The sequence below is a fragment of the Fonsecaea multimorphosa genome (assembly GCF_000836435.1).
Source record: "Fonsecaea multimorphosa CBS 102226 unplaced genomic scaffold supercont1.22, whole genome shotgun sequence".
Classification (NCBI taxonomy): domain Eukaryota; kingdom Fungi; phylum Ascomycota; class Eurotiomycetes; order Chaetothyriales; family Herpotrichiellaceae; genus Fonsecaea; species Fonsecaea multimorphosa.
The window spans coordinates 383,679-406,836 of NW_015971656.1; the positions used below are offsets into that span (position 1 = coordinate 383,679).

General features: G+C 54.1%; 9 protein-coding genes across 9 annotated transcripts; 4 read left to right on the forward strand and 5 right to left on the reverse strand.

Moving 5' to 3' along the window:
• Positions 1-125: 125 nt before the first annotated feature.
• Z520_09143 (uncharacterized protein) lies at positions 126-1,672 on the reverse strand (the record flags this gene model as incomplete). The annotated part of the gene is made up of 3 exons (XM_016779638.1): positions 126-172; positions 239-937; positions 1,015-1,672. 3 exons carry the CDS (start codon positions 1,670-1,672, stop codon positions 126-128), a joined length of 1,404 nt encoding a protein of 467 aa, XP_016629349.1.
• Positions 1,673-2,104: 432 nt separating this feature from the next.
• Z520_09144 (uncharacterized protein) lies at positions 2,105-3,875 on the reverse strand (the record flags this gene model as incomplete). Its single annotated transcript, XM_016779639.1, has 2 exons — positions 2,105-3,651; positions 3,707-3,875. 2 exons carry the CDS (start codon positions 3,873-3,875, stop codon positions 2,105-2,107), a joined length of 1,716 nt encoding a protein of 571 aa, XP_016629350.1.
• Positions 3,876-4,294: 419 nt separating this feature from the next.
• Positions 4,295-5,471, forward strand: Z520_09145 (uncharacterized protein; the record flags this gene model as incomplete). Its single annotated transcript, XM_016779640.1, has 5 exons — positions 4,295-4,340; positions 4,393-4,468; positions 4,517-5,097; positions 5,153-5,176; positions 5,224-5,471. 5 exons carry the CDS (start codon positions 4,295-4,297, stop codon positions 5,469-5,471), a joined length of 975 nt encoding a protein of 324 aa, XP_016629351.1.
• A 234-nt stretch (positions 5,472-5,705) lies between these two features.
• Positions 5,706-7,046, forward strand: Z520_09146 (uncharacterized protein; the record flags this gene model as incomplete). Its single annotated transcript, XM_016779641.1, has 1 exon — positions 5,706-7,046. One exon carries the CDS (start codon positions 5,706-5,708, stop codon positions 7,044-7,046), a length of 1,341 nt encoding a protein of 446 aa, XP_016629352.1.
• Positions 7,047-7,563: 517 nt separating this feature from the next.
• Z520_09147 (uncharacterized protein) lies at positions 7,564-8,580 on the forward strand (the record flags this gene model as incomplete). The annotated part of the gene is made up of 1 exon (XM_016779642.1): positions 7,564-8,580. One exon carries the CDS (start codon positions 7,564-7,566, stop codon positions 8,578-8,580), a length of 1,017 nt encoding a protein of 338 aa, XP_016629353.1.
• A 418-nt stretch (positions 8,581-8,998) lies between these two features.
• On the reverse strand, positions 8,999-10,502 carry Z520_09148 (uncharacterized protein; the record flags this gene model as incomplete). Its single annotated transcript, XM_016779643.1, has 3 exons — positions 8,999-9,564; positions 9,849-9,979; positions 10,225-10,502. The coding sequence occupies 3 exons, from the start codon at positions 10,500-10,502 to the stop codon at positions 8,999-9,001; spliced, it is 975 nt and encodes a 324-aa protein (XP_016629354.1).
• A 699-nt stretch (positions 10,503-11,201) lies between these two features.
• On the reverse strand, positions 11,202-13,256 carry Z520_09149 (uncharacterized protein; the record flags this gene model as incomplete). The annotated part of the gene is made up of 2 exons (XM_016779644.1): positions 11,202-13,033; positions 13,088-13,256. 2 exons carry the CDS (start codon positions 13,254-13,256, stop codon positions 11,202-11,204), a joined length of 2,001 nt encoding a protein of 666 aa, XP_016629355.1.
• A 962-nt stretch (positions 13,257-14,218) lies between these two features.
• Positions 14,219-16,282, reverse strand: Z520_09150 (uncharacterized protein; the record flags this gene model as incomplete). Its single annotated transcript, XM_016779645.1, has 1 exon — positions 14,219-16,282. The coding sequence occupies one exon, from the start codon at positions 16,280-16,282 to the stop codon at positions 14,219-14,221; it is 2,064 nt and encodes a 687-aa protein (XP_016629356.1).
• Positions 16,283-17,443: 1,161 nt separating this feature from the next.
• Positions 17,444-20,016, forward strand: Z520_09151 (uncharacterized protein; the record flags this gene model as incomplete). The annotated part of the gene is made up of 2 exons (XM_016779646.1): positions 17,444-17,521; positions 17,581-20,016. 2 exons carry the CDS (start codon positions 17,444-17,446, stop codon positions 20,014-20,016), a joined length of 2,514 nt encoding a protein of 837 aa, XP_016629357.1.
• Positions 20,017-23,158: the final 3,142 nt, after the last annotated feature.

Below are 23,158 nucleotides of genomic sequence, written 5' to 3' on the forward strand. Positions count from 1 at the left end.
TCTCCAAAGAAGAGTGTTGAAATTATACTTGCACCGCACAGATACATGGCCCTCAAAGCACACCCCAACATCCTTCCTTCGTCAGAATCAACTATTTGAAAACGGCACACTTAGTGCTCACCGCCTCAGCTCAGCACAGTCCCCGAATTGTCCTCACACGAAAATGCACCACCTGTCTGCATGTTAGCTCAAATATACCCGAGTAACACGGGTGGAGAGCCAAAACGAGGGGACTCACCAATGGTATGATTCTTATATGCATCGATGATACTTTTTATGGTGGCGTAGGTGCCGCCGACACATACAAAGGCGCCAAACACCATCAGCAGGATGTGCGCTGCGTACCAGGCCTTTTGCACGATGCTGCCACGGCGGTAGTGCGAGTGATCGTACATCCAGATCCACGCGGGGACCATAAGCGCGAGGGGCGCGAAGCACATGCTTCCCGTGAGGGCGACGAGGTAGTTGAACACGGGTATGGCCTCGGCAAGGATGAAGGCGAGGGCGGCGAGCCCGAACACGCAGCTCAGCCAGGTGGTCCAGTGCACGAGTGAATTGGACTGTAGGTGCCTGGAGCGGCGCAGGAGGCGCACGAAGAGGTATTTGGCAGCGACGTGGTTGTAAAAGGCGCCCGACACGATAAGCCCTACTAGGCCGATGCCGTTGCAGACTTTCTTGATTGTCGGGCCTGCCGAGCCCAACGCCGGCGCCGTGATCCAGATGCCGCACCAAGCGTAGATGACCGATGCGAAAGTAATGTAAGAGGCAGTCACGAAGGCCATGCACACGTAGAGGGCCTTGTTGAAGTCTTGGGGGCGGCGCATCTCTGCGATGACGGGGATGAAGGCTGAAGTGCCGGCTGAGGAGACGAAGATCGTGGTGGTGGCGACCATGCCGCCGGCAAACGAGGTCGTGCCGATCGCGCGGTATCCTAGGTCTGTATTGAGGTCTTAGCATTCTTCATTCGCGGGTGTCGTTAATCACCAAGCAGATCGAGGCTGTGATGAAGCTCACCGTACGGTCCAGACGGGGGGGCTGCAGCTGGGCGGTCAACTTGGGTGACGGCAACGACGAGGATAAAAACGGCTACATAGATCGAGATGAAACCAGCCCAACCGACCCAGCCGAGATTTTGGAAGGTGCGCACCGAGGCCGACATCGCGACGATGATCATCGAAACGAAGGAGAACCAGACCGTGCAGGCCCCGTGCTCGGAGAGTGCGTTGAACGCGACGCTTGTGCCACTGATGCCAGCGCCGGCACACAGGACCCATGCAATGATGTAGAGCCCACCGATGAGCTCCTTCACAAGAGGGCCGGCCATGATTCCGACCATGTCAGCAACGGAGTGGCAACTAGGGTGCTTGTTTCTGAAATCGCCCTGTATCTTGCCGACATAGCAGTTCAGCATGCCGAAACCGAGCAGAACCAGAGCACCGCCAACGGCACCGATCTCGTACATAGCTGCCGGAATGCTCAGGACGCCGGTAGCGAAGAGAATCTTCAGGAAAACGATGGCAGCGCGTGGCCAAGTGACGGTTCGAAAGTCGACGCCATCTTCGGTGATCTGGAACACTTCACGCTCCAAATCGGACTCCTTGAGGATTTCTGGCACGTCGCCCTCGTGGCTGGGAAGAGGATCGATCTTTTCGGAACCCTGTTGCTTGTCCATGGTTGCACGGGAGTTTGCTGCGAGGACGTCTAGGCGGATATTGTAAGACGACAACTGGCCCCGGTGACATGGTTCCTAGGCGTGATTTTTATACAGGTAAGCAGAGAAAAAAAGGCATGATAAGCCCATGAGTTCTGGGTATGCGCGGCGCAACGGTCGAGACCTTGAGAGAAGCCTGACCACCCCTGCAAAAACACTGATAATGCACAGAGGAGAGTCGCCTCGACAAAGTGGAGATGGACCTTCCCAATGTGGGAATTCCCGAGAGGCTTGCTGATACGGTCGCTGTTTAGTGCCAGGCCTACATCCATCGTTCAAGACTCCGGCGGGCTGGCTGCCTGGAAAAAGCGCGTCCGTGCTGAGCCGATTGCCCATGCAGTTCATCTGCCGGAGATACTCGACTCACCGGACTTCGAAAGCAAGGGGAGTGGTTTACAACTCTTTCCAGGCGTCTGGACCTCCAGCAGCAGTCTCCCACGCGTATGCTACTCGGAGCACGGTCAATTCGTCCCACCATTTGCCAACAATTTGCATGCTGACGGGCAATTTGGTTTGGGTTCCCGCAAGCGGTCCTTCGGTAGGCTCAAGCATTCCAACAGGCATGGCCAGAGCAGGGTGGCCGGTCTGATTGAAAGGAGCTGTATTTCCGGTCAGGCCGACTTGTTTCTGCAGCTGCAATAAGGGATTGCCTATTGCACCTGACTCGCCGAGCTCGGGGTGTGATCTGGCAACGAATGGCAATGTTGGTAAGATCAAGACGTCGAACGTCTTCTGCTGCTTCATTTCTTCGAGCTTGGAGTCCGTGACAAAGGTCGAGATTGACGACCAGTCCCCGAGCGCTGCATCGTAGCCATGACGCGCCTTGATTGAGAGATTTGTTGCTTTACCAAACAAGCCCGGGAATTTCTGCATATCCTGAGCATAAACACCGTTCAGGTAGATGTTTTTAGTCGATGGGATGGCATTGTCCCATTTGTCTTGAGTCAGCGGCCATAGCTTCTGATTCAGATCGTTGAGTTGATAGCCTCTGCGGCCTCCCAGTGCTAGTGTCTTATTCACATAGCCTCCCAACTTCGAGATGCCCGTCCAAACTGCACTTGCCGTTGCATGTGTAGGGACGGACACTTCTTCAACTTCTGCACCCAGGCTTCGAAACTTGTCTGCTGCAGCGAGGAACAACTCCTTCACCCTAGGATCGAGCGCAGGCGTGCGGAGACCCTCGACCAGAATACCAATCTTCATACCTGTTAGGTCTTGAGGCTTCTGCTGCCCGGCTAGAATTTCATGATAGGCTGGAATCTTCTCCGGCGCCGGAGCACCGTATGACCGGTCATCCACAAAGTCCGTACCTGCTATAGCCTTGAGCAGCCGGGCATTGCTCAGGACGTCGCGTGTCATCGGTCCCATGTGATCATTCGTAGGCTCGTTACTGCCAGCGCCAGTCCAGGGGATGAGACCAAAGGTTGGCTTCAATCCAACGATGCCGCACCACGCCGCAGGGACCCTGATGCTCCCGCCTTGATCTGCGCCTATAGCGTAGTCCACGCCTCCATTCTCAGGGCCAAGAGACACCAAGACTGCGGAGCCTGACGAGGAACCTCCAGAAGCATACCCCTTTGCGTATGGATTATGCACGAGTCCCGTCGATGCTGTATGTGATGTCGCTGAGTGACACAGGTTCTCACAAACTGACTTGCCTGAGATGGTCGCGCCTTGCTTCAACATACGAGTGACAATAGCCGCATCTGTGGCCGGAGTATAGCCTGAAAAGAAGTTCGTGCCAAGCAGCATTGGAACGCCCGCGACCGCAATGCAGTCCTTCAGTGCCACCGTCTTGCCATGAAGGAGTGCCTTTGGATCGGGAGTCCTGTCGGAGATCTCACACCTCCAAGCCCACGCTCCGTAGGGGTTGTCAGCAGGCTCAGGAAAATGGACATTCCTCCTTTCGAACCTATCATGGTCAACTTGTGGGATGTAGTCTAGTATTGTTATCAAGTCAGCTGTAGTCATGTTGGTGGACAGATATCAATGTACCTTCGACTGCCATCAACTTGGCCATAGAATCGTGGTATACGGCCAAGAGATTGACATACTCTGCCTTTTCCTCATTTTTGATGGAGACTCCGAGTATTTCGCATGCCCGATCCAGGTCGTCCGTGGTCACCGGATTATCCTTGGACACATCGAGTGAAAAAACAGACATTGTGGTGGCTCACAAGATGTTCCTGAGTGAAGGCACTATGATAGCCACGATACCGGCCGGTCGTGGCTGTCGCTGACAGATAAAGGCCTGCCAGGATCATGAAGGTTTTTCTGAGCGATGATAAGACAGTGAGACGGGTTTTTAGATGCATGTTGCGGCTAGCGGGCAATGTACAAGGAACGCAAGAACGAGAACAACGGAGATTTCCTTATATGGTTTCGCCGTAATAATACCGGACCCAATATTTCAATACATGGTGATGGCCGCCTTGGTGGATGGAAACCATTTTGATCCCATACGTTTGCCGAATCTAGCCCTTGGATACCAGGTGGCTGAATTGGCTATTCAGCTCAGGAGCACAGGCGAGCAGAGTTAGAAACGACACCATTGTGTCAGAATCTTCCAAGGCCACAAGCATCATGGTCAACCTCGATCCCAAATACGACATACCGAGAGACTTGAAGGGTAAGTCGCACAGGCCAGGCGTATCATACAATGTGTCTCTGATGGTGCTCAGGCTATGGCGAGGACTCTTTCGATCCTCAGTGGCCAAATGGAGCCCGCATCGCGGTGTCCTTTGTGCTGAATTATGAGTATGAGTAGGTGGAATATGTGCGCTGGACTCAGGCTCACCGCTATAGAGAAGGAGCGGAGCGCACCTATCATAACGGCGACGGCCATTCCGAGCCATACCTCTGGGAGAAAGGAGCATCGGGTGGCTTCAAGGAGGGCGCCCCCTATGTCAACGCGGAATCCGAGTATGAATATGGCAGTCGTGTTGGCGCCTGGCGGCTTTTGCGTCTCTTCAAAGAGTTCGGCTACCAGTGGACGACGTACGCGGTTGCTCAAGCGATGCAGGCCAACCCGACTTTTGCGAAGGCTTGTGTGAGGGATGGCCACGAGATTGCAACGCACGGCCTTCGCTGGCTAGACATATGGGACTATGATCTCCAGAAGGAGAAGGACTATATTGTTCAGAGTTTGAAGGCTCTTAAGGATGTGTCCGGGGAGATGCCCGTCGGTGCCTACTTCGGACGGGGAACCCCCAATACTAAAGCACTCTTCCCAGAGGCATTCCAGGAGGCTGGCAGCGAGATGCTTTGGAACTCGGAGGCGTACAATGACGACGTTCCATATTGGACCGATCTCCCTGCAGAGAAGGATCTTCCGGACGAGCAGAAGAAGGGTATGCTCATTATCCCCTACAACTATGATTGCAATGGTAAGTTCCCAAAGATAACAAGAAACAATAAGAATGCAGCGCTGACCGTCGGCAGATGGAAAGTTTCATATGAGTCCAGGTAAGCTTTCTGAGCACATTGATCAGCATAGCTGACCTTCCCAACAGGCTTCGTGGGGAGCGACATGTATGAGAAGTATTTGAAGGCCACATTCGACATGCTATATCGCGAGGGGGGCAAGATGATGAACATACCGATGCACAGCCGCATAGTTGGCAAGCCGGGCCGTTCGGAAGCCTTGCGAAACTTCATGAAATATATTCAGGAGCACGAAGGCGTCTGGGTAGCCACAAGACGCGACATTGCGAAGCATTTTAGGAGCAAGTTTCCCTACAGGCCAGGACATCGAGCATGACCATACCTACTAGGTAGGTACCCTGTCTGAACAGAGGCAGCTCTCGTTTTGTAATGACCAAGCACGTTCTGGTACGTACCTAGGTAGCCGATGAGCCGGATGCAGTAGACAAGTCATTCCTCTCAAAACAGGAGCGAGACCCGGCCAATGTCTGTGATCTCAAAATCCGTTATTATATCAGCTAAGTGAGTCCCTAGAGGTAACTTTGGTCTCGTTCTATTAGTCCGTCAGAATATGGCTGCCACTCCTGCTCCTCCGGTTCCCCCAGTTGCGGCGACAGCCCCCGCGGATGCCGTTGTGAGCCTTGAAAATACAGCAGTTTTGACGGACATCAGAGAGCCACCGAGTCTTCACTTGCATGATCGTGGTAACTCAGCCCTTTTCACGCCGCTGGCCATTGCCAATGGCCGCATCAAACTCTCCCATCGAGTTGTCATGGCGCCAATGACCCGCAATCGTGGGGTTCCTTTATACATCAGCAAACCCAACCGTGCCTGGGGTCATGATGAGCTTGGTGCTATATACTACGCCCAACGAACAACCCCCGGAGGCCTCATCATTACAGAAGGCATCTATCCCACGGTTGAAGCGTCAGCTTCCCCCTGCGTGCCAGGATTGTTTCTCCCCGAACAGGTACCTGGCTGGAAAGCGGTCGTCGACGCCGTGCATGACAAGGGTGGCTACATCTACGCTCAACTCTGGCACGCAGGAAGAGCGTGCTTGCCTCATTTCACCGGCGCGACCGCAGTGTGCCCCAGTGCTACCCCATTTGAAGGAAATCACAAGTCGCGCTACGCTCCTCCTGACGATGACAGAGGGGCACCAGGTCGCGGAGAAAGCATCAAAATGAGCGATCATCCGCCAAAGGAGATGACCCACGAAGATATCAAGCGAACTATAGGAGCTTTCGTGGACGCAGCCAAGCGTGCTGTCTTTGAATGTGGCTTTGACGGCATCGAGGTCCACGGTGGCAATGGATATCTGGTTGAGCAGTTTCTCAGCACCAACATCAACAAGCGGACAGATGAGTATGGTGGCACCGTTGGAGGGTACTGCCGATTTCCCCTGGAGCTCATGGAGGCTTTGGCGGAGGCAGTTGGAGGAGACAACGTTGCTCTCCGTTTATCGCCCTTCGGTCTCTTCCTGCAGTCTTATGGCCAGCAGAGAATGGAAATCTGGTCTCATCTATGTCAAGGTCTCAAGCAGAGGATACCAGCCATGTCGTACATCCATTTCATCGAGCCAAGGTTCGAGCAGATCATCGACCCTGCCACCAAAGACTCATATTTGAAATCCCTTGGGGAGAACATCAGCCTCGAGCCTTTCCGCAGAATCATGGGATCGACCCCATTCTTCGTCTCAGGCGGCTACAATGACACCAACGTTTGGGGAGTGGTCGAGTCCGGCACGGCTGATGCGATTAGTATCGGCCGCTACTTCACGTCGAATCCTGATCTCGTGTCCCGCCTGAAACACGGCAAGGCGCTGACAAAGTACGAACGCGACCGGTTCTATTGGGTGCCGTTCGATGAACGAGCTCGTGGATATACAGATTACTCGCCTTCCGAGGAATGATGGTCCGTCATTACAAAGTAGTTGCACGACTGCCGTGCGCAGCCTTACAACGGTGAACTCCAACTGACCACCACGAGAAACATCGTGCGTGCCGTAACAGGAAATCACCGAGCTGCTCTCCTGTTATCTAGAACCCTGGGAGGGCGGAGAACTCCAGACATGGTGTACGGGTATAGGAGATGTCAGATCGGCGAAGCCCACGATTGTCTATCGTGGTGAGCAGCAATACCTCCTAACAGACGTCGTCCCTTCGCCGGGTACTGCCCGAGGCCACTCACCGCGGGCTTGATAACCAGACGTGACAACCTGATATGAACAATCGAGCCGCTGGAGCATTCCGCATAGAGAAAAGCACTGCAAGTACAGGCCGAGACCATACAGCCGTGTGCCAGCCCTGAGTAGCTTGCCACCAGCCGAAGAACAGACAGTACCAATCTCCCATTCACACCTCCCTCATCTATCACTTAGCACCACCATCATCACCACCACCCCTGGCAACAACCATATCGCCACCACCATGCCCGACATAGCACCCTATACATGGGATGCCCACCACGACTTCCCGCGCGACCTGATCGGCTACGGGCCCGACCCACCCGCCGCGCCATGGCCCAACAACGCAAAACTGGCGCTCTCATTCGTGATCAACTACGAGGAAGGCGGCGAGAACAGCGTGCTGAACGGCGACCCGACGTCCGAGGCGTCGCTGTGGGAGTCGGCGGGGCGGTACCCGCCGCGGCAGCAGCAGCGGGCGGTCAACGTCGAGAGCGACTACGAGTACGGATCGCGCGTGGGCGTGTGGCGGATCATGGCGCTGTTTGAACGGCACAAATTCAAGTGGACGCTGTACGCGGTGGGGAAAGCGGTCGAGGCGAACCCGGAGGTCGCGAGGCGGACGGTGCGCAGTGGAGCAGAGGTCGCGAGCCACTGTTATCGGTGGGTGAATTACGAGGATATGCCCGCCGAGCAGGAGAAGGAGATGATCCGCAAGGGCCTCGAGAGCCTGAAAGCCGTCACGGGCGAGTACCCCGTCGGCTGGTACTACGGGCGGCTGTCGAGCCGGAGCCGGGCGCTGGTCTGGGACGTCTACGACGAGATGGGCCTGCCGCTGCTGTGGCAGAGTGACAGCTACAGCGACGACATCCCCTACTGGGTCGACGTGCCCGCGGAGCAGGCCATGGTCGCCGAGGGCAAGCGCAACAAGGAAAACTGTGTCGGCATGCTGATGGTGCCGTACACGTACGACGTGAACGACTTCAAGTTCCACACGCCGACGGGCTTTGGCGGGCCGGGGGATTTCTTCACCTACTTGAAGAATGCCTTTGACGTGCTGTACGAGGAAGGCCAGCAGGGGAAGCCGAAGATGATGACTGTCGGCTTGCACTGCAGAATCGTCGGCAAGCCCGGCCGGTTCGCCGAGCTGAAGCGGTTTTGTGACTATGTCGCCTCGAAACAGGACGTGTGGGTGTGTACCAGGGGGGAGATTGCACAGTGTTGGCGGGAACATAGGCCATACGAGGCCGGGAAGCTGTAGAGGGAGACTTTGCTACCAAGAACTAGTACGAGGTAAATATCTCGGATCGGCCCGAAGGTGAGTGCTTGCGTTTACATGTAAAAGCGGCGCCGGCTGGGAGAGGCGCGCGAGGGAGCTCGGCGTCGATTGACCTTTCTCTTGAACCGCCGGGCTCACAGTCCAGCCCAGGGTAGATTAAATCAAAACATACCGCGTATAAACATAGAGATATGGAGCACAGCACTCCCCGTATCCCCCCACACCTGGCCGCCGTCCTCAGCAGTATCAACACATCCAGCATAGTCCCAGGCGACGACCTCGATCTCTTCTTCCACTGCTGGATCCGCCCGCACTGCCCGGCATGTCTGTCTCCATCAAACCCATACCCGTGCTCATGGTGCGCGACATCCCAGACCTGTGTGCCCAACACCATTTACCCCTACCCATTCGGCATCCTCTCGCCCTTGAAATCCGCCGACATCTGCCCCTTGGCATGGCGGGAGCGGTGGGAAATGCGCGCCCGGCCGTTTAGCTGCCGGTGCTCGAGCATGACGTTTCTGAGTGTGGTGGTCGCGGTGCTGGCCACGTTGCTGAGCTTGTGCTTGATCTTGGCCGGGGTGAGATTCGGGAGATGGGCCGGAAGGAAGTGGAGGGGGAGAAAGCACGGCTGGTGGAGGCCGAGCGGTAGTTGGGTGCCAGCGTGGAGCTGGAGGAGGCGGAGGAAGGATGCTTCTACGCCTACAGCACCGGATATACAGGGACGGATCGACACCAGTGGTGGTGGAGGAGCGGCAGCAACAGACGAAACGACACCGTTACTTGCGTAATCCAATCTAACCAGCAAACGGCGCATCGTGCGTGTCGCCTTGATGCCCCGGAAAAACATTAATGACGACCGAGCAGAATAGTTTTCAGGCTTCCTGACTTGCTCCCTCTCCTCCTCCTTCGCCAGCACCACCGCCGTCACCAACCTCGCCAGCAGCCCCGGGACCTGCGCACACTTTACTAATGCGATACTCGACAGTGAGCCCGCCATCTCCGACAATGAACCTTCCAGCACCGACAAACAGTGCCTGTTCCAACGCCTTGTACCGCATCGATCCTGTCTCAAACGACACCTGGATGACTTTTCCAAACCGGTGTGGACCCCAGAGAGGGTGCCGAACGTCAGCTCCACACGATTAAAACACAAACCTTCAAATGACCTTGTTTTTTGGGGGGGGGGCGGCGGCAGGATCGGGTAAAGGAAAGAAAATGGCCAGGTTCGAGGACGTTAGGAGGACACGTACACGAATTGCCAAACTCTGTGGATTTGGCATTGGCACTCAACCCGAGGATGCGGCGCATCTCGTTCGTAATGTCCACTATTCCGGTGTAGTGGATGTGTATCGTCTGCAGAGACGGGAAGAGAAAAGGAGACCTGGTAGTCAGCTATATTATGCCCGTGATATGCTGTTTCGGCGTGGAAACCAAACAAAACCGACAACTGAGGGCGAAAATGGATGGTGCCACAAATAGGAGAAACTGACCTCTCCATTATTGTCTCTAGCATTCCTCTCACAGATAGCAATCAGCCCTTTTCTCGCCATTTTCAAGCTCTGTGTGTGAACAAGGACAGGTACATAGACCCTCCCATACCAGCTTTCGTAGAACGGAACAACTCACCCAACCACCAAATCACTCCGCAACCGCATCCGTCCTCCATCCGGGTCGTTGTGCACATAGTCCACGCCCTGGCCCTTCAACCTCGCGTCCACTCTGATGGGGAAGCCCGGTTCGCTCAGAAAGCTGCCTGAAACAAGTGGGACGACCGTCAACGGGGTGCCTCGCGAGAGCGAGCCGATGGCCGTGGCAGGGCCGATGACGATGGTGAGGTGAAATGCGGGTTGGAGGCTTGGGTGGTCGGCCAGAGTTGAAGGGCGTGTGGAAGACGCAGCAGCCATTGATGCGTGTGTCAAATATCAAGCTGGAATGGAAGAGGCTGACGCTGGGGCATTCAATGGCCTTCCTTGTCGTAGGGATAGGGTTCGTGACCAGTTCTGGACTGCCTCTAAAAGGGAAGCATCCTCTCAATCTCCTCACACTGGCGAGACAGAGATTGGGATACTCGGTAGCCAGTAGAGCTGAAGCACGTCTATGGCCTTGAGTGCCTGTCCCTCACTCCCAGCGTTGGCCTGGGTCGATGGACGTCAAATAAAGTGGCTCAGAAAGAGGCAGAAAGAGTAAGACAAGATTCCTGGTAATCCACATCATACACGGAATCTTATAGTGTAATATGGGGACGAGTCAAATATTGCCGTGTCTACAGCATCTACCCCGCAGCATTGACTGCATTGACTGTCGCTGTTTGCCATCATGATGGATTTCTTATACACCAAGATCGAAGCTCGAGTATCCAGTATCTCGTGGATCTCTATACGCCCGACTGCAACCGCAATTCAACCACATTCTCCGTAATGTCGTAAGTCATCAAGTCCTGACCCTGTCCGAGTCCCATGGATCCCTCCCATACCCGAGTCCTTTTTGAAAACAGTAGCGTCCTTGGCCCATAAGCCAGCTGATCATACATAAAGGATAGAATAGATGACGCACAGAGGAAACCAGCACTGGCACTGCCTGGAGTCTCCCAAAGTAAACATTCATCAAAACCGCTGATCAATTTCATCGTCGGGTTTCGTATGCACATAAGCCCGCTTGATGAACACTTTCCACAAGTGATTCTTACGAGTCGTCATTTTGTCCTTATCGCCCTTTTTCTTGGTATAGGCATCTTTCTCAACTTGCTCGGTGTCGGCATCGCTCAAACTGAGGCTGTCCCGCCCCATTTTCTCTGCCAGATCCAGCATCGACCGCACTGTCAAGTCTTCCATCCGATATGCGCTGTCGTTGTTTGTCGTGTACTCCGGAAGATATCGAAAGTGTTTGTAAGGATCTTTCTTGGACGACTTGTCTGACTGCATCTGCTCGTGGATATGAGTCAGATTGGCGTAATATTGCGTGAACGACAGTAGAGACAATGATTGAGGAGAGTAACCCGGACCAGGAGGAGACGTCTTGGATGGTGGCTTTGGCACAGGGAAGTTGGGTTTCTTCGGCTTCTTTCTCTTTTTGCCCTTCTTCTTTTTCTTGAGATCGTGGATATTGTCTTCCGGATGGGCGTCTGCGTTAGACTCATCCTCCTCTGGATCTTCTGACATCATTTCCTCATTCGCTGAGCCATCGACGTGGTGTTCAACTGCAGGATCTCCAATCGCCCCCTCGGCTGGGTGATCATTCTCCATCCCTGTGATATTGTACTCTACAATTCGAAGAGTGGGGTAGAAGTTGGGGACAACGCTCGGAGACACCAAAGACATGCTGAATCTCTCTGCCCAAGGTCCGCCAATGGCCTCTAGAAACTTCGCAAGCTCCTTCTTTCCATCCTTCTTTCCAGCGTCGACAATATCATTTGGAACTTCTGCACTATCCAAACACAAATATGAATGTCCGGCCGGCGGTTTAGGTAATTCTGACCATCCTGATCTCAATTCATTCAAGTATTGTGCTTTAGCGGCAATCGAGAAGGTGTCGTTTGGTTGTGTTTCGACGCGCTTGATTCTGCCAGGCCTGTCATCGATACCTTTGATTTTGAACTTGTAATGCAGATCATTCACGTCCTGGAACATAAAATGGTCAATGTTCATGTGTCCAAATATCGACGTGACAATCACATCTCGATACTGTCTCATCCATAACGTGTACTTCTGATAACAGCTTTCGTCCCAACTCTGTTTGCTCTCTGTCCTGGCTGGTGGCACATGGCCTATCAGGATAGCCTTCATCCCTCTGTTGCGGAGGAATTGTAGTTGGATCCGGAGCCACTCCATATGCTCGTAGCCCGGCTCTGACTTCAGGTCGCAGCCGTCGACTGCCGAGTTGGAATCGAAAAAGTACAGAGTGTTGAGGCTAAAGACGGCCAATTTATTTGGTATAACTTCAGTGAAGAACCAACCACCTCTTGCAAACGAATGGCGTTGCGCCTGTGGAATAAAACGATCCCAGACATCCAGGTAGGCCCGCGTCCACTTGTTCGGCCCAGGGCTGAAGATGTTGTGAGGGAGAATATCGTTGTTCCCAAAGGTGGGAACGATGGGAACGACGAAATCGTTGGTCGGGTCCGGGTCGTCTATGTTGTCCGGCTTGCCGAAAGCCTCGACGAACTTGTCCACAATGAATCGGTTGAGCTTGAGTACTTGTTTGTCTGATCGGGGCAGGCGCTCGTCGTTGTCGTGGCGTGCCGAGTCGCCGGTCCAAACGACAAAATCGATCTCGTCTTTGAGGTTGGCTTCGATCCATTGGAAGGTGGCATTCACCAGGCTTATGGGCGTATCGCAGTCTGTTACTTCTGCTCCATAATATCCAGCCCTGCCATGGCCCGCATGGCATTGCTCTTCAGGATCGGAGTGAGGCTTGTAGAAAGGGTCAGGATGGATGTCTGTAGGAAAGATTAGCGTCATCACATTCCGCCTGCGGTGTGCAGCTACAGTACCTGTGATGTGCAGGAATCTACCCCGGAGCTTTCTAGGGACAGGCTGCGAATTCGAGGTCGACTGCCCGGCGATCACTTGCTGTGAGCCATCATCTTTCCAAGGGGTGTTCGGAGGCGCTGCCGCTACGAGAGCTGCGAACAGCAACAAGCAGCAGGCAAGGCGAACCATGGCTGAAATGCTAGGGGAGGTCACATGGACTTGACCGGGTCGAGTAAAGACACTTCATCAGAGGGCAGGAACAAAACGAGAGGCCGATGAATCTGCGCGGATAAGTCTTGCGAGCGAAAAGAAATCCCTTGCAGTTGGCGTGCAAAGGCGCATGCGCGGATGAAGGTCCTCGAAAAACGGATTCCAGGGCTCACGGGAAAACCCACGTCATCCGGCGAATGGGGGATCGGCTCAACTCGCCCGGAATTCCAGGCACCTGCGGAAGGAGGCGACTCCCCTAGGGGACCCTAATTGGACCAACCGCCGCCAACAACGGCCTAACAAGCCCCTCGATGCCCCCGCGAATGCGCGCGATGGTCAGGCACAAGGTGTGAGATTCTGGAAGCGACAGCCGGACGCTGGGCGATTGTGGCGTTTACGGGAAGTTCTTTTTCCGCGCCGGAAGATTGGCAGCAACCGTAAGACAAAAAGTTGTGTGAGCTACAGTCCTTTGAGGTTTCGTGAGGCATATAAATATCGATGATGGGCAGCTTTGGATTGCGCATCTGCTCTGAATTCGTGTGACAACCTTCGCTTGATCGTGCAGCTGGGCCCCTTTCTGAGATCAAGTTGACACTATGATGCTGCGACCCCCAAAACTCTGACTGTGCGGTGAAGGGGCCTCAAGGCCAATTAGCATAATCGTGCAATACACGTGGGCCTCGTTGCACTCTCAGATGACTCGGGCGCCTGCCCTCCTTTACGGGAGCTGACACCCTCCTTGGTCGAGCTGGGGCTGATCTAGGTTTCTTGAGCCTGGTATTGTATTCTAATAGGGGAGACAAATGCGTGATGGGATACAGACTGTCCCGAATTGGGTTGCATGTCTTTGGTGACCTCTGACCGACTGCGGCTTGAGGCACGCGACAGGATTCATCCCGCACTATTCCTAGGCAATTGGGCCTGACGTACTGTTACTGCCTTCAACTGCGGCCTCCGTAAAACTCATAGCTCCGCCGAGGCAATGAACCTGGCGGCATGGAGTACATCGAGGGCATGTGGTAGTCTTCAGGTGGCGTTAGCATCGGTTGTTGCTGCATGTCGGGTTGGACTGGATCGTGATTGATTGGAGGACTCGGGAGTTGGGTTATTGCTGGTCCCTCATATGGATAGGCATTGGCATCTGGATAAATGTTGCTTGCCATACTCTCATAACCGACATTGGTGGCCGTTGCAGGATTAATATTGACCCTGCTGGAGTACTGCGCAGTGCCCAATTCCATCTGCCTATTTTTCAGCCGTGAGAAGAGCACGGCCGATTCTTGCTCGAACTTTTCCCGCATTTCCGGCATTGACCAGCGATGCCGTGCAAAGTCGAGAATCTCAATGATCTTCCGGAGGCAGATGGTCGCCCGTTGACCGTTGTCTAGAGGCACATTGTTGGCCAGAGGCGAGCCTTCACGGATGGCATGCGTGGTCTTGATGAGTCGATCAAAATCAGACCACATCACTTCAACAAACTTCTGTCCCACGTATTTTGCTCGACTGATATCGGCAAATGTCAGGTATGCATGCCAGCCGACATCCTGGGTGATGGGCTGCAGGAGATCGGCGTATTGAGCCGAGTATTCGAAGACAAGTTCTTTGTTGAGATCGGTCATGCTGCTCGCAGGGACACGTTGGTTGGGCGAAACCACTAGGATTTGGCAATACAGCCTTTCAAGGTTGAAAAGCATCAGATGACGCTGTGACAGTGTCGAGGGGATGGTCGAATACCAAGCGTGGATGTCGTTCGACACAGAACTGGCATAGGTAGCCGCTGTGGCTAGAGGCCACTGAGACCGAGAAGACCACCTTGTGGTCTGATAGAAGGCCGACTGAACGCGGCGGATATCGAACAAATAGAGGCATGGTTTGATTGAATGTTGGAAAAGTTGAGTTGGAGATGGGTCCGACGCTGATTCTGGTAAAGGCACCTCGGAAGCTGAATCGTCGGTGAATGAGAATGCCCGATCAAGGGACATGCTGACGAGACGGTCCAGAGCATACACACAGTGGAATATCCTTCGCCGCAGGTCCAGTGCATCCTTGCTGATCTTCGTCTCTGCAGGTAGCTCGCAGTGTAGCCCGAGATCAACCATGAGCCGGGCCGCCATGCCCATGAGGTACCAGGGATCATAGTGTGCCGGGTCTACCAACGAATACTGCACCAGCAGGAGAAGAGCTTGTACGCCGGCAATCGATCCGGGATGTAACACATAGCCAGCTAATCCTCTGGCCGCCGACATGTGTTGTAGCGCCGTCTTATCGTTCTCGTCTCCTTTTCGTTGCGAGCTCGAGGCATACGCGATTGCCAGAATCAATCGCACATACCACACGTCCAATGGCGTAACAGTTGATGAGACTGCCGAAGACTCATGGTAGATGCGAGACAAGCTTGACATCAGGTCTGTCTCGGAGAAAAAGGGGAATAGCACATATACATTTTCCAGATATTGATTGATCATGGGAGTGATGGCATATCGTGGGGGCAGCCCTCGTGATTCGAGGGGGGGTAGCTCTTCTTTTGCTGCTGCTGAAAGGAGGAGCTTTGCAAATGACATGGTCGAGGTAAATCCATGGAAATCTCGCGATGTCGCATTGACAGTGAGAAACCCGAAGTCACTGACCAACTCGTCAACGTCAGAGGCCTCCTTTCGACGGGCTCCGCTTATCTTTCGTCGCTGAGCGGGCCGGCCTGTCGTCGAATGCGTGCCGGGCAGCGTCCGATGAACGGTAGCCTCTGCTCGAGCAGCATCGATCTTTTTCTGTAGCCGTTGGGCGGCAGCTTCCAGAGCCGCAACATAACTTCTTTCTTTGCCTCGAGCAAATTCATCATTGGCACTTGTGCAACTGGTTGCTTTGCCTGATCTCTCACAGGCAGAACAAGCGGGCAATTTCCCATCGCATTTGATTTTCGCAGAGCGACATCTGGCGCACGCAGCCACGGGTCTGGACACTCTCAAGGATGGCGCCAAGAGGGCCTCGATGGGCTCGGTCTTGGTCATGACTGAAAAAAGGACTTCGGAGGTCACAGTCAACGCATTTCTGCGCGGTAGGTTTCGGTGCGCTGTGGGCTATTTGTCAATAAGTTGGTGGCACCGAGTAAGTGACAATATGCTTGTCAGCCGCAGACTGCGTAGTGCGTGTTCGATGGTGATGGTGGTGGTAGTGGAGGAGGAGGAGCGCGATCTTTCCACAGAGATCAATCGATCACAACAGTTGATTCAACAATCTGGTTGGTGACCGACATAAGCTGAATTGTTGCGCTGTCGTCGTCTTCCGCTGTGGTTGGTGACGGGTGATGAATTTGTTTGCTGTCTGACTTTCGGCGAGGTTGATCATCTCGGCCAAAGGCTCATCCAGTGAGGGGTCAGTGGGCACTGAGCACGCACTGACCCTTTATCATTGGGGGCTAACTAGACCCCTCGTTGGCGGCCGCCGGGGGCTTCTGGCGTCACTGGCACCTCGTTCCCCGCCCAATGAGAAGTGATCCAAGGGCCAAACCCCTATTAGCCTTCAGCCGAGGGTGATCCCTGAGCGCCTGGACCACAGCCAGACCCTTAGGTGGTGCACGGTGGTGGCCTGCTCCCAAACAGAGGCATCACACGTAAACTTTACAGGGCGAATAGGCAGCCGAGTAGCGCTGCTTCGCTGTGTCATGTCCCCTTCAGCTTCTGGATTTCAGCTCCGCGTCGATTCTTCAGACTGAGCTGGGTAAGAGCCGAACTCGCCAAATTCTTTTGACAGGCGACTAACACTTCCAGTTCGTCGACATCTATCGCCGACTGTTACATCTGGCCCTAGACTCTGAATCTCTATCAGGCGAGCAGGGTAGCCTTTGACCCTTTGTTCTGCTCAAGTCCACCTCTCATTGCTGACAGGCTTACCAGTGTTCCGCTAGGTGCCCAGGTGGTACCTCCTTGCCCAAACTCCCAGGTAAACGCAATCCAATGGAGTCTGGCCTCACCTAACGCACTGTCCAACGTCCGATCATGAGCAAACTTCCCGGGCTTTATTTTATCATTGGCAGGGCCGCGCACACATGATGAGAAATGGAAAACGATCTCGATATCCCTTGCAGACAGTGCTCACCACCCGTAATTACCTAAACGTCGTCCTTCCGCCGTCGGCTTCCTGCATTGATGGCAGACAGCGAAAATGCGACCATGGCTGACTCGCCGGAGACGGGTCGAAGCCGGGACAAGGTCCACCACACGGTGACTGCCTGCGTGCGATGCAGACAAGTGAGCCTCCTTGTTGTCCTGCCAGGTTTCTTGATATAGTCGGCACTGACTTCTCGTAGAGAAAGACACGGTGTGACCCCGCGCTTCCCCGGTGCGAGCCCTGTGAAAGGAGCAATGCGCACTGTGAATACTATGACTCAACCAAGAATCGAACAATTCCGCGAACATATATCACATCTCTTCAGGAAACCGTGCGCCGGCTCAATGAGGAACTCAAGGCATTGCAGAAAGAGGAGGAATTCGAACCCGACCACGAGGCTATGGCGCGTGGCGCAGGCTTGGTCAAATTCAGTGAGAACGATGAATGCCGGTTTCTAGGGCCCTCAAGTGGCATTGCCATCACCCGGTTTGTCATGGAGTTCGCAAAACAAAATTCGACCCGGAGGACCATCAAGGACGTCGTACCACAGCATGCCGCTCAAGAGATCAAAGACAAATTTGATGCCGAAAGCGACAAGCCTACGTCGAAAGTGTACCCTCTTATCAGTTCGGTCGCTGCCCCGGATCTCCCGAACCGTGATCTCATGGACCGCCTTGTCGAGATTTACATGGTCAAGGCTCAGTACATGCTCCCGCTTCTTCACGAACCTTCTTTCCGTAAGGAACTCCAAGCTGTATACGATGGCTCAAAGGACCCAACCCTGAATTTCCAGGTCCGTCTCGTTGTCGCTATCAGCATGCAAAAGCTGGACAAGCAATACGCCGGTCTGGCCGACAGCTACTATCTGGCTGCGCTCCCATTCTTGACAGGCGCTGTCCAGAAGATGGATTTGTCAACACTCCAATGCTTCGCGCTCATTGCTCAATATTCATTGCTTACTCCGACTCGAACAGCGGCATACTGGGTGGTGGGGATTGCGGCAAGGTTATGTCAAGAGTTGGGTCTGTGCGAAGAAGAGACGATCCATCGACCTCCTTCCGGCGCCCGCCCTAATGCCCTTGAGGTGGACATGCGACGGCGGCTGTTTTGGATCATAACATCCATGGAGTACGGCCTTGCGCACAGTCTCGGAAGACCAAGCGCATTTGGCGTAACTGTGGATAATATCAACGTCAACTTTTTCGAGCTCTGCGACGATAAATATATCAGCGCAGACGGACTGCTACAAGGTCATCATCCAATCATGAAAAAGTGCATCTCAATACATTTCTTCAAGATGAGGCTGCTCCAGGCCGAGATCAGGCGGACACTGTATCTCAAGAAGCGAGAGGCACCTGTGCACGACCAAGACCCATGGTTTCACCAGATGTTGGCCAAGATCGACAGCTGGGTTCGTGATTGCCCCAAGAACGACGAGGGATCCGGATTGAGCGAGGCCTGGTTCATTGGTCGCAAAAACACAATGATAGTATTCATGTATCGACCATCGCCGCAAATTCCCAGTCCGTCCCTCCACGCAGCTCAGCAATGCTATTCTGCAGCCGTTTTCAACATCAAACTCCAGAAACGCCAGGTGGAAGCGCACTTGATCGACATCACCTGGATCTTTACCCAAGCCATCTTTATGGCGCTCAATACAGTACTCTGGTGTCTGTCCTATCCTGGCATTCGACAGCAGCTTCCCTTGGAAGAGGTCCAGATACACATTCGGGACGCACTGAGAGCGATCGACCTCTGCGCTGACCGCTGGCCGGGGGTGCGCTCTGCTCAGCAACTCTACGAGAACCTGGTTTATGGCTGTCTCAAGGCCTACGAAGCCGACAGCAAGGAATCACCCGCATCGCAATCAGACTATGTCTCCTCTACAGCGACCCACGAATTGAATTCGGCGGCTGCATCGCAGTTTGCGAACAGTCCAGCCAGTACAACCAATACATCGATCTATGGTGCCCAGTCCCCCCAATCCATCCACAGCGTCCACGTCCCGGCAAATAATCACAACTTCAAAAACGCATCGACTGGCTACATCGATCATGCGGCGGCGCAACAACAATACCATTCTCAACCAGAGATGCTCCCTACGTCGACACAGCCAATGGCCAATCCGCAACAACAGTATATCCCTGCAACCACACACCCATCACTTCCCCGCATTGACGCTACTTCTATGCACTACAGTCTGCCTGGGTTCGACCCACATTCCTACCCAGCAACGACTGGTGCCTCGGCGGATCCTGGTGGTCCGTGGTCAGCCGCGCCTCTCATACCAGGCGTTATACCTGGCATAACGGGCTCTCCCAATATGAACTACGACGATCTTCCATACCTTGCCTCCTTCGGTCACGAGTACAGTCGGTACATGGGGCAATCTTTCCCTCCACCGGGTCCACAAGGGCCCCTTGGCTCTACGGGAACAGGAGCGGTACCAGGTAGCCATTCTGATGCTGCTGCCAGAGCAGGCGGTGCGGGCAACTATGCGATGCAGAGCCTGAGTTCCCAGCAACAAATGGAACTCATGGCTATTCTGGAGAGTGAGCGGAGTAATGGCCGACTACCGGATGTGAGCGGGTTGGTTAGTGATGCGACGACGTTTTATACGGCGCAGTTGCCATGACGCGGTTAGTTTCACACCTCTGCTTGCGATGGATATGAGCTTCCGGTCTCCAAGCGAGGCCAGCAATGCGAGGGGAATCCCAGACAACAGGGCAAGGAAGAATGGGCAATCATTCTACGCCTGTCGGCATTTCCTGCAGCATCAATTGTTTTGCATCGGTTCTGTCCAGTTGGCAGGCACAGGAACTGAAGCCAAGAACAATCGCCAATGCGTGTCGATTTTCCCTTGGAAGACCATTTGACACCAACGGATCTACCGGGTCAATCCAGCAGACTGGTACCGAACGGCCCCCATTGCCACTGTGGCCGTCATCTATTTTGGTATACGGCAAGTCTGGCCCGAAGAGACGCCAAGTGAATCAAGGCTTCAAGGCAGACATGTTCTCGCATTCACCCCACCCCCTCCCGCATGGCAAAACGCAGACTCGAAGGTTTAAGCGCGATGTGCCTTGCCTCTTGGCCTGCCGAGGGCCTAATTTAGGCCCTGAAGGCGATCATTTGAGACGGAGACACCGTCGCACTTCCAGGGGTGTTGGGTCGACCAGGCATTTTATCACGAACTGGTGGGCCTGCTTTAATGCCCGGCTCAAGCCAAGTCTGCAGCCTAGTCCTCTGTCGTCAGTTTGATGGCGGGGGAAACCTGCATCTCGGTGGTGGCACACCATCATGCAAGGCAACGCCAATGATACGTGGCGCCCCACCGAAAAATGGCAATGGAATATGTATGGAAGCGGTGGAAGAGAAGCCTCCATCCATTTCGGTGGGCACACCATCATGCAAGGCAACAAACGCCAAGTGATGCCTGGCGTCCAACGAGAATGGCAATGGAATATGGTATAAGAGCGGTGGAAGGCGCAGATATTTAGCGTTCTGAACGACCGGGGACAGCGGGACAGGCGAGGGGATGGGAAAAGAAGGCCAGGCGAACGTCACGTTTTGGAGAAAGAGCCTTGGGTCTGGAACTCTTTTTGGCTTTGAGACGGTCAAGACATGATTTTGTATGTCGCAATGTCGCAATGTCCGGCTGAGGTTTGCAATGGTTTGAATGATGGTAATGATACAACGGCGATGAAAGTGCAAAGACAGAAATGTGAAGGTAGTAACACTTGAATGACGTCGGACGCCGAAAATGAACCAACCTACGAATTGACCATTGTGGTTTGACGTACCGTAGAATCGTATTCGTGTCTGCCCCGAATGTCGAGAGTCGAGAGTCGAGAGTCTAGAATCTAGAATCTAGAATCTAGAAGCCGAAAAGACCAGAGCCCAGTGTGTCACAGTAGACGTCACTCCATGTGTGTAGAAGCCACTTAGTACCAGGGGTGTATGTTAGGTAGGTGCGGTACTTTGTCCCTTTCCATGGATAATTGATCCCTGACAGAGCCCGCCCGCCCGAACACATGTCCGAGCGATTGCGTGATGGAATTAGGTACGATTGCGTTCTAGCCCATAGGGCTGCGGGCCAGGGCGGCAGCAAAATACGAGTACCCTACCTAAGGTAGGAAGCGGGCGCCGTTGGGTGGAGGGGTAGAGATGGAGGGGGTTTGGTCTCGCCTGTAGGTAGGTCTTTCACATACACATAAAACAAAGGGCCTCTCGAAACGTCATAATAGGTAGGTAGGTAGGTAGGTAGGGTATTGACAAACGAGACCAGAAACTCGAAACCCGGAAACCAAAAGAACCAAAGAACCCAAGGAAGATTCCCTCTGCTTGTCTTGTCTTGTCTTGTCTCGTCCCGTCCGTCAAAGAGTCCTTAAGGGGATAGGAGGGGAGAGAGAGAACTCTTCCTCGTTCTGGAACAACGTCCGATGTTTATGCATGCATGCATGCATACCTACCTCGCTACCTATACGGGTATGTACTTCGTAACTTTCCAGGATGCAATCAGCCCAGACAGGGTTGTCGCCCGAAGAGAAAGAGAAGAAAAAAACCCCCCTCGAACACTGGGCACTTGCAAAGATTCCATGCGTCAAACGGCAAACGCAACGCAACAAGGTATATCCGACGCACGAATCGGGGTTGGGGAATTAATCCAGATGGTACGGAGTAGTACTCGGTAGAGAACACAGTTTGTGGTCTGGCTCGCGAACTTGGCTTGCTCCCCTGTAGGTAGTGCAGGGCGTCCTTTTGGGGGCTTGAAAGTGCCTCCCCTCCTTGCGAGTTAGAGAGGAGGCCCAATCCCCAATCGTCTTTCGAATAGCCACACCTGGCTCTCGGAACATTGGCGTCAAGGAAGCAGCGTCATTGGTGCTGTTGAGCGGCCGTCTTACGGTCAATCCGGACCGTTGGGTCAAGAGCGGGATGGAGGCAAGTGAGAATGGATTGGTTCACATTGGGCAGCACAGCCACGCGGTTTCCCGTTTGGTGGGGCTCTGACGCCCGGTTAACCAGCCACACGAGGGATGCCTTTTGTCGTTGCAGTACATTACATTTGGGACATACATCTCGGCGAGGTTTCCATGATAGAACCTACTAGGTAGCGTCTCGGCGATATCTAGCACGAGCGCGGACGCGGCCATGGTCGCCTGTCTCTTGATGCTCCTGGTTGAGTTGATATGTTTTCTCTAGGTGCTCGATGCGTGGATAGCATGGGGCATCTTCTGGCCCAGTCATCAGCCACAGATCAGTAAAAGTGTGGCGCCCTTCCTCCGATTGGCCCGCGCGACTGGCCTTGTCCCTTTTGGCGGGGTTTGGCGCTCGGAGCTTCTCTTTCGAGTTTCGACTGTGAGACCTCGGCATCCCATCCATTCCAAGCCAATGAGCATCCGTCGCGTCCTCCGAACCCCGAGGTGCCTGAGGCTGTGCAACATGGCACCTGTTGGGACTGTAGAGAGAGGCCTTTTGTCCTCGGCCACAAGAGACATGACGGAAGGCGCCACACTTGTGAAGTCGTTAGGAACAAACCCCCCTGCACAAAGAGAGCCGCAAAATCCCATGACTTTTCTATCGCCTGCCTAAATCGAGTCTCGGAAGCCACTCCAGTGGCTTGGAGATGCGAGATGGGGATGGTTACCCAAGGGAACAAGGGCGTGTTGTTGGTCTGGCGTCCAAGGCCGCGTCCACAGGTTGCCCAGCCTCGAGTCCATATCAACTCACCATATTCCTCAGGCAAATGCTTCATTTTCTTTACATTCCAAGTCTCT